This window comes from Pseudophryne corroboree, chromosome 8 (genome assembly GCF_028390025.1).
Source record: "Pseudophryne corroboree isolate aPseCor3 chromosome 8, aPseCor3.hap2, whole genome shotgun sequence".
NCBI classification, from domain to species: domain Eukaryota; kingdom Metazoa; phylum Chordata; class Amphibia; order Anura; family Myobatrachidae; genus Pseudophryne; species Pseudophryne corroboree.
The window spans coordinates 356,648,944-356,659,247 of record NC_086451.1 but is presented as its reverse complement, the minus strand read 5'-3'; the positions used below and the strand labels follow the sequence as shown (position 1 = coordinate 356,659,247).

Genomic DNA, 10,304 nt, shown 5'->3' with positions numbered 1-10,304 from the left:
GTTATAGGACCTTGTGACAGAGTGATGTGATAAATTACTAAATACGTATATTTATTTTTCATGTACGTACGATAAAAACGTGCGCTCAAAAGTGGTGACAAATGTGATTTTGCAGAGGGTAATGAACTGTTAAAGCACAAAAGAGCATGTGTTAATCTGCTAATTGGACATTAAAACACTAAAATACACTACTATCAAATGAGCCAAGATACACTCTCAGAACATTAGTCAATTTGTTATTTTATTTTATTATTTTTTGGTGCGAACATTTTTGAAGAACGGCACATATAACAATGACCTGGATCGCTGCATGCTAAGAGTATATACTGGGTCTCTCTAAAGTCATTGAATAGATGATGTAGAAATGATTGTGCCAGGCTTTGTCATAACCAGCGATATTTCATGCTTTGAGCCTCTTCTCAATGGAAACTGTGGATGAGAAACAAGTTCCAAAGACTTGTATGATCTTATACATCACAAACACTTTTTGGACTACAAGACTGGGAGAAGAAAATGGGAGTTAACAAAACCAACATAAGTAGTGTAAATGGCGCTATGGATGAAACAGCTGCACTGTTCGATCTTCATCTACTGGTTCCAGTTACTATTATTTGCATTGTGCTGTTTATCTTGGGTGTGACCGGAAACCTGATAACAATTTTGATATTCAAGTCTTATAAGGACATGAGGTCCACAGTCAACATGTACCTATCCAGTATGGCGGTGTCTGACATTCTTATTTTTCTCGGCCTTCCTTCTGATTTGTACAGAATTTGGAAATATAAACCATACATATTTGGGAACTTTCTCTGCAAATTTCTGGTTTACCTAAGTGAGGCCTGCACATACTGTACAATTCTTCATATCACTACAGTAAGTGTAGAACGGTACCTGGCCATTTGTTTTCCACTGAAGGCCAAGACCATGATCACTAAGAAAAGGGTGAAAATCATTATTATTTTCTTGTGGGTTCTTGCCTTGCTGACGGCAGGACCAAGTGTGTTCCTTTTTGGTGTGGAACACCGCCCGGAAACTCAGCCCGAGGAAACCATGGAATGCAAATACATGAATAGCTCTGCCCAGAACGGACTTCTGCACATAATGACATGGGTCTCCACCGTGTATTTTTTCATACCCATGTTCTTTCTGACATTGCTTTATGGTCTTATCTGTAGGAAGCTTTGGAAGAACAAGCTTGGAAGGCATAGACCCACTGCGGCCAACAGAAGCAAGCATCACAAACAAACAGTTAAAATGCTGGGTGAGTTTTCTTTCTGGTGCAAGATCCTTAATAATATTGTGACGTTTTCTCTCTAGCACTGTGCAATACATTGCATGAACTACACATACTAAGGTCACATACAGTAAATGTGCTTTTGTACCACAATTAGAAATAAATATAAGTGGCAACATACTGCATAGTGTTGGTGTGTTGCTGTGTCATACATATACTAAGGTTAGATACACACCAATTTGCCGCATGATATGTCTGGCCAGACATCACAACTGGGCTAGCATTTAAATTTGCCCACTCAGTTGTGATGTAATTGTCGGCGGTTCCTGCGGCCACATAATGGGTTGGTCAATCAATCGCTCGTACACAAAGGTATATGTCTGGATATATCTGAAGATATGTCATCATCTGTTGTGCTGCAGGGCTGACACGATATGTCTGCAAACAACACATCAGCTGTATGCGCAAGCTGATGCACCTAACGATATATATTGATCTTTGGCTGTACTAACAAGTGGCGTAACTATCGGGGGTGCAGCTGCTACGGGGCCCAGGCTGCATCCAGGGCCCGCTGCTCCACCTGCAAACAGTCACGGGCTGCCTCTGAGGCCCGCCACTCCCCCTTCATCCCCGCCCACGGGATAAACTGCCGCTGCTGATAGCACCCCGCTGCAGCTGCATTGAGGATGTGGCAGAGGGTGGGGGGCCCTATCTGGTAGGTTCCGAGCACCAGCTGCAGAGCAGTGCAGTGCCTCGCTTTGTGATATTTAAGAGGTGCGGGCTAATGCTGTGAAGTCCCCGCCCCCATCAGAGACCTCTGCTGTAACCCCCGCTCTATCCCAAATACTTTCTCTTTTGCTTCACTCTCTCTCCCTGGCAGTCTCTCACTCCCTTCCTGCCAATCTCTCTCTCTCCGTCTCTGACACTCTATCTCTCTCTGGCACTGCCTCTCCCTCTCTCATGCCCTGACACTGTCTTCCTAGCACTGTCTCCCACTCTGCCTGACACGGTCTCTCTCTCCTCTCCCTGATACTTTCTCTCCCTCTCTCTCTCTGCCTGGCACTGTCTCTCTCTCTCTGCCTGGCACTGTCTCTCTCCCTGGCACTGTCCCTCCCTCCCTGATAATGTCTCTCTCTCTCTCTGACTCTCTCATTCTCTCTTCCTGACACACTCACTCTCTCCTGCCCCCCCTTCTCTGTTGCTCTCTCTCTTTTTCCCTGTCACCCCTTTTTCTCTTTCTCCCTGACACCCTCTCTCTCGCTCCTTTCTCTCATTCTCTCTATTTCCATTAAACCCTCTCTCTCTCTCCCTGCCCCCTCTCTTTCTTGCTCCTCTCTCTCTCCCCCTGACACCCTCGTCTTTCACTCCCCCCAATCTTTCCTGCTCCCCTAAGGGGCATTGCAGTGACAATGGTAAAGGGGGGAGGGGGAGGGGGGGTGTTTACTATGGGGGCTTCAAAGTTCTAGTTGCGCTCCTTTTTACGAACAATATATTGCATAGTGCGTACCCAGAATAACTCATTAAAACTGTCATACAAGGTAGATAGGGAACTGCTCATGAAAGCTTACAATGTGAAATGTGTACTTCATATTCATCTCTTTTATTTGTGGAAATGCCCGATAGCTTCAGAATGAATTTCAACAAACCAATGACAGTCTTGGATGGTAGTTTCATTTTCAACATAATGTTAAATCCCTACCTATGCTAGCACCTAGTAGTAATGACTGGATTTTATAAATGAAAGGCACACTCTCTCAGGCACACTGTGCATGAGAATGATAGAAAATCCATTGTTAAATACTGCAGTTCAGACACATTGCATCATGGCAGTGGTAGTTCAGCAACAGTAAAAGGCTGGAGAACTCCATAGACGTTTTGCTACTGTTGCACAAAACTCTCATCACTTATGTAAAAGGCACACAAGAGCTATGAAGGGGTATATTCTCTCATGCTGCGAGGGCACCAGCAATGTCAGCCCTACAGTTCTGTTAGTTGGAGTGGAAGTACATTGAAAAATAAAAATATCCACAGAGTTCTTTATTAAGCTGTCTATGAATATAGAGATTGGGGGCGAGATGTACTAAAGAAAAAATGCGGTAAAACCCCCAAAAACGGGGGTTTTACCGCATTTTCAAATGTACTAAGACCCTACCGCCGGTTTTTCGCCATCCAGGGTTGGCGATACCCTATAGAGGCCTATGAGCTTCTTATTGCCGACCACCACAACCTGCCGCCGCAGATGCTGACCCCCCTCACCCCCGGCATACCTTCCTCTAGGCAGCCCTGGTATCGGAAGGTAATCTCCTCCTCCCCCTAGCAAAGCAGCCGGAGGTCCTTCCGGCTTCAGGGGGGAGGAGGAGGCACCGGGGGCAGCCTGCGGCTGCTTCCCGGCGTCTAGCCGTGTGAAGACCCGGGGGAGGTGACGGAGACCCCCCGCAGACCACCTCACAGGTATCGCGGGGGGCCTCCGTCACCGCATTGCGATATTGATCGCATATGTTAGTACATATGCGATCAACATCGCTGCGATTAGCGGCGAGGGGCGGCGATGTATCTTAATACATCCCGCCCTGGGAGGGGATGTATTAAGCCTTGGAGAGAGATAAAGCTTTTGTCATTTCAAATACTAGATAAATGACAGAAGTTGATCGGGTTGCTTTGGGCTACTTGTCAACTTTATCACTCTCCAACGCTTGGTAGATCACCCCCTGGGTCAGAGAATGTCATACAACGCTCCACTCTAATACAATTTTGTATATAGGGGAGGTTTTACAGTTACTAAAGAACTAGTGATTATAAGGTTTTACAGCCGTGTTCCACAGCCAGGTCATTGGGTAGGTTTCAAGAGCACTCTGCCCAGAACACGCAGCAACCAGAGGATCAAAGACAGCACATTGTGTTATGCCAGCTGTGTAATTAGCTATTGATAGAAGGCACAGTTCATTTTTTTCTTCTGATAAACCTTTTTTTTTTTTTAAATACAACCCATGCCATTAGTAATACAACAAAGCTCATATACATTTCTTCAGGGTGTCAGACAGAAAAAAAGACAAATTAAGGTCACGGAAAGGTGAAACATTAGTTGAAACTATATTAAAACCATATCACATTTGCTGGGGACCTTTAGCACCGAGACTGGATAAATATACTTATTAGGTATATTTTGAGTTGGGTTCTAAGGAGTAGGTGTATCAAAGCTTGGAGAGAGATAAAGTGGACAGAGATGAAGTACCAACCAATCAGCTCTTAACTGTCATTTCTCTGACGTCCTAGTGGATGCTGGGAACTCCGTAAGGACCATGGGGAATAGCGGGCTCCGAAGGAGGCTGGGCACTCTAGAAAGATTTATGACTACCTGGTGTGCACTGGCTCCTCCCACTATGACCCTCCTCCAAGCCCCAGTTAGATTTTGTGCCCGGCCGAGGTTGGATGCACACTAGGGGCTCTCCTGAGCCTTTAGAAAGAAAGATAGAAATTAGTTTTTTTATTTTCAGAGAGACCTGCTGGCAACAGGCTCACTGCAGCGAGGGACTAAGGGGAGAAGAAGCGAACCTGCCTGCTTGCAGCCAGCTTGGGCTTCTTAGGCTACTGGACACCATTAGCTCCAGAGGGATCGACCGCAGGCCCAGTCCTTGGTGTTCGGTCCCGGAGCCGCGCCGCCGTCCCCCTTACAGAGCCAGAAGCAAGAAGAGGTCCGGAAAATCGGCGGCAGAAGACATCAGTCTTCACCAAGGTAGCGCACAGCACTGCAGCTGTGCGCCATTGCTCCTCACACACACTTCACACTCCGGTCACTGAGGGTGCAGGGCGCTGGGGGGGGGCGCCCTGAGAAGCAATAGTAACACCTTGGCTGGCAAAAATACCACAATATATAGCCCCAGAGGCTATATATGTGGAATATACCCCTGCCAGAATATAGGAAAAAGCGGGAGAATAGTCCGCGGAAAAGGGGCGGAGCTATCTCCCTCAGCACACTGGCGCCATTTCTCCTTCACAGATCCGCTGGAAGGAAGCTCCCTGGCTCTCCCCTGCAGTCTACACTACAGAAAAGGGTAAAAAAAGAGAGGGGGGGCACTAAATTTAGGCGCAGTATACAATTATATTGAAAAAGCAGCTATAGGGGACATAACTCAGTTAGTCCCTGCATTATATAGCGCTCTGGTGTGTGCTGGCATACTCTCACTCTGTCCCCCCAAAGGGCTTTTGTGGGTCCTGTCCTCTGTTGGAGCATTCCCTGTGTGTGTGCGGTGTGTCGGTACGGCTGTGTCGACATGTTTGATGAGGATAATGATGTGGAGACAGAGCAGATGCCTTTAGAAGGGATGTCACCCCCTGCGGGGCAGACACCTGAGTGGTTGAGCTTATGGAAGGAAATGAGTGCACGTATAGACTCCTTACATAAGAAATTTGACGACATGCCAAATGTGGGACAGCCGACTTCTCAGCTCGTGCCTGTCCAGGCGTCGCACAGGTCATCAGGGGCTCTAAAACGCCCGCTACCTCAGACCGCAGACCCAGATGTCGACACTGATACTGACACCAGTGTCGACGACGATGAGTCTAACCTGATGCCCACTAAGGCCATTCACTGCATGATTGAGGCAATGAAAGAGGTGTTACACATTTCTGATATAAATACAGGTACCAAAAAGGGTATTATGTTTGGGGAGAAAAAACTACCTGTAGTTTTTCCCCCATCAGATGAATTAAATGAAGTGTGTGAAGAAGCGTGGGCTTTCCCTGATAAAAAATTGGTAATTCCTAAGAAGGTACTAATGGCGTTCCCTTTCCCGCCAGAGGATAGGTCACGTTGGGAAACACCTCCTAGGGTGGATAAAGCGCTCACACGTTTGTCTAAAAAGGTGGCACTACCATCTCCGGATACGGCCGCCCTCAAGGAACCTGCTGATAGAAAGCAGGAGGCGATCCTGAAGTCTGTATATACACACTCAGGCATTATACTTAGGCCAGCTATTGCGTCAGCTTGGATGTGCAGTGCTGCCGCTGCGTGGTCAGATAAACTGTCAGAAAATATTGACACATTAGACAGAGACACGATCCTGCTAACCATAGACCATATCAAAGACTCAGTCTTATATATGAGAGATGCACAGAGGGAAATCTGCCGACTGGCATCTAAAGTAAGTGCATTGTCCATTTCTGCTAGGAGAGGCTTATGGACTCGCCAGTGGACAGGAGATGCAGATTCTAAAAGGCACATGGAAGTTTTGCCATATAAGGGTGAGGAATTATTTGGGGATGGTCTCTCGGACCTAGTTTCCACGGCAACGTCTGGGAAGTCAGCATTTTTACCCCATGTCCCCTCACAGCCTAAGAAGGCGCCGTTTTATCAGGTTCAGTCCTTTCGGACCCAGAAAAACAGGCGTGGAAAAGGCGGGTCCTTTCTGTCCAGAGGCAGAGGTAGGGGAAAAAGGCTACAACAAACAGCAGGTTCCCAGGAGCAAAAGTCCTCCCCCGCTTCTTCTTCCAAGTCCGCCGCATGACGGTGGGGCTCCACAGGCGGAGCCAGGTACGGTGGGGGGCCGCCTCAAGAATTTCAGCGATCTGTGGGCTCGCTCACAGGTGGATCCCTGGATCCTTCAAATAGTATCTCAGGGGTACAAACTGGAATTCGAGGCGTCTCCACCCCACCGGTTCCTAAAATCTGCCTTGCCGATTGCTCCCTCAGACAGGGAGGCGGTGATAGCGGCAATTCACAAGCTGTATTCCCAGCAGGTGATAATCAAGGTACCCCTACTTCAACAAGGCCGGGGTTACTATTCCACACTATGGGGGTAATTCCAAGTTGATCGCAGCAGGAAATTTTTTAGCAGTTGGGCAAAACCATGTGCACTGCAGGGGAGGCAGATATAACATTTGCAGAGAGAGTTAGGTTTGGGTGGGTTATTTTGTTTCTGTGCAGGGTAAATACTGGCTGCTTTATTTTTACACTGCAATTTAGATTGCAGGTTGAACACACCACACCCACATCTAACTCTCTCTGCACATGTTATATCTGCCTCCCCTGCAGTGCACATGGTTTTGCCCAACTGCTAAAAAATTTCCTGCTGCGATTAACTTGGAATTACCCCCTATTTGTGGTACCGAAACCGGACGGTTCGGTGAGACCCATTTTAAATTTGAAATCCTTGAATACATACATAAAAAAATTCAAGTTCAAGATGGAATCGCTCAGGGCGGTTATTGCAAGCCTGGACGAGGGGGATTACATGGTATCCCTGGACATCAAGGATGCTTACTTGCATGTCCCCATTTACCATCCTCACCAGGAGTACCTCAGATTTGTGGTACAGGATTGCCATTACCAATTCCAGACGCTGCCGTTTGGACTGTCCACGGCACCGAGGGTATTTACCAAGGTTATGGCGGAAATGATGATACTCCTTCGAAAAAAGGGAGTTTTAATTATCCCGTACTTGGACGATCTCCTAATAAAAGCGAGGTCCAAGGAACAGTTGTTGGTGGGAGTAGCACTATCTCAGGAGGTGCTGCACCAGAACGGCTGGATTCTGAATATCCCAAAGTCACAGCTGGTTCCGACGACACGGCTACTGTTCCTGGGTATGATTCTGGATACAGTCCAGAAAAAGTGTTTCTCCCGGAGGAGAAAGCCAGGGAGTTGTCATCTCTAGTCAGAGACCTCCTGAAACCAAAACAGGTATCAGTGCATCGCTGCACGCGGGTCCTGGGAAAGATGGTGGCTTCTTACGAAGCAATCCCCTTCGGCAGGTTCCATGCCAGAATCTTTCAGTGGGACCTGTTGGACCAGTGGTCCGGATCGCATCTTCAGATGCATCGCTTAATAACCCTGTCTCCAAGAACCAGGGTGTCTCTACTGTGGTGGCTGCAGAGTGCCCATCTTCTAGAGGGCCGCAGGTTCGGCATACAGGACTGGGTCCTGGTGACCACGGATGCCAGCCTTCGAGGCTGGGGGGCAGTCACACAGGGAAGAAACTTCCAAGGACTATGGTCGAGTCAGGAGACTTCCCTTCACATAAATATTCTGGAACTAAGGGCCATCTACAATGCCCTAAGTCAAGAAAAATCCCTGCTCCTACACCAGCCGGTGCTGATCCAGTCAGACAACATCACGGCAGTCGCCCATGTAAATCGACAGGGAGGCACAAGAAGCAGGATGGCGATGGCAGAAGCCACAAGAATTCTCCGATGGGCGGAGAATCATGTACTAGCACTGTCAGCAGTGTTCATTCCGGGAGTGGACAACTGGGAAGCAGACTTCCTCAGCAGACACGACCTCCACCCCGGAGAGTGGGGACTTCATCCAGAAGTTTTCCAGATGCTGGTAAACCGTTGGGAAAAACCACAGGTGGACATGATGGCGTCCCGCCTCAACAAAAAGTTAAAAAGATATTGCGCCAGGTCAAGGGACCCTCAGGCGATAGCTGTGGACGCTCTAGTGACACCGTGGGTGTACCAGTCGGTTTATGTGTTCCCTCCTCTGCCTCTCATACCAAAGGTATTGAGAATAATAAGAAAGCGAGGAGTAAACACAATTCTCGTGGTTCCGGATTGGCCAAGACGAGCGTGGTACCCGGAACTTCAAGAGATGCTCTCAGAGGACCCGTGGCCTCTACCGCTCAGACAGGACCTGCTACAGCAGGGGCCCTGTCTGTTCCAAGACTTACCGCGGCTGCGTTTGACGGCATGGCGGTTGAACACCGGATCCTGAAGGAAAAGGGTATTCCGGAAGAAGTCATTCCTACGCTTATTAAGGCCAGGAAAGATGTTACGGCAAAGCATTATCACCGCATATGGCGGAAATATGTTGCATGGTGCGAGGCAAAAAAGGCCCCAACAGAGGAATTTCAGCTGGGTCGATTTCTGCATTTCCTGCAACAGGAGTGAATATGGGCCTAAAGCTAGGCTCCATTAAAGTACAGATCTCGGCTCTGTCGATTTTCTTTCAAAAAGAACTAGCTTCAGTACCTGAAGTTCAGACATTTGTGAAGGGAGTGCTGCATATTCAGCCCCCGTTTGTGCCCCCTGTGGCACCTTGGGATCTCAACGTGGTGTTGAGTTTCTTAAAATCACATTGGTTTGAGCCACTTAAAACCGTGGATCTAAAATATCTCACGTGGAAAGTGGTCATGTTATTGGCCTTGGCTTCAGCCAGGCGAGTGTCAGAATTGGCGGCTTTATCATGTAAAAGCCCTTATCTGATTTTCCATATGGATAGGGCAGAATTGAGGACTCGTCCCCAGTTTCTACCTAAGGTGGTGTCAGCGTTTCACCCGAACCAGCCTATTGTGGTGCCTGCGGCTACTAAGGATTTGGAGGACTCTAAGTTGCTAGACGTTGTCAGGGCCCTGAAAATATATGTTTCCAGGACGGCTGGAGTCAGAAAATCTGACTCGCTGTTTATCCTGTATGCACCCAACAAGCTGGGTGCTCCTGCTTCTAAACAGACTATTGCTCGCTGGATTTGTAGTACAATTCAGCTTGCACATTCTGTGGCAGGCCTGCCACAGCCAAAATCTGTAAATGCCCATTCCACAAGGAAAGTGGGCTCATCTTGGGCGGCTGCCCGAGGGGTCTCGGCTTTACAACTTTGCCGAGCAGCTACTTGGTCAGGATCAAACACGTTTGCAAAATTTTACAAATTTGATACCCTGGCTGAGGAGGACCTAGAGTTCTCTCATTCGGTGCTACAGAGTCATCCGCACTCTCCCGCCCGTTTGGGAGCTTTGGTATAATCCCCATGGTCCTTACGGAGTTCCCAGCATCCACTAGGACGTCAGAGAAAATAAGAATTTACTCACCGGTAATTCTATTTCTCGTAGTCCGTAGTGGATGCTGGGCGCCCATCCCAAGTGCGGATTGTCTGCAATACTTGTATATAGTTATTGTTAACTAAAGGGTTATTGTTGAGCCATCTGTTGAGAGGCTCAGTTGTTTTTCATACTGTCAAACTGGATATAGTATCACGAGTTGTACAGTGTGATTGGTGTGGCTGGTATGAGTCTTACCCGGGATTCAAAATCCTTCCTTATTATGTCAGCTCGTCCGGGCACAGTGTCCTAACTGGGGC

At 47.9% G+C, this 10,304-nt stretch overlaps 1 protein-coding gene across 1 annotated transcript in view; it reads left to right on the top strand.

Annotated features, from left to right (window-relative positions):
• The first annotated feature begins 555 nt into the window (after window positions 1-555).
• Window positions 556-10,304, top strand: part of LOC134949854 (growth hormone secretagogue receptor type 1-like) — a 40,913-nt gene continuing 31,164 nt past the window's right edge. Inside the window, exon 1 of the mRNA XM_063938560.1 lies at window positions 556-1,261. Coding sequence (XP_063794630.1) covers window positions 556-1,261 — 706 coding nt within the window. The remainder of the gene's footprint in view (window positions 1,262-10,304) is intronic.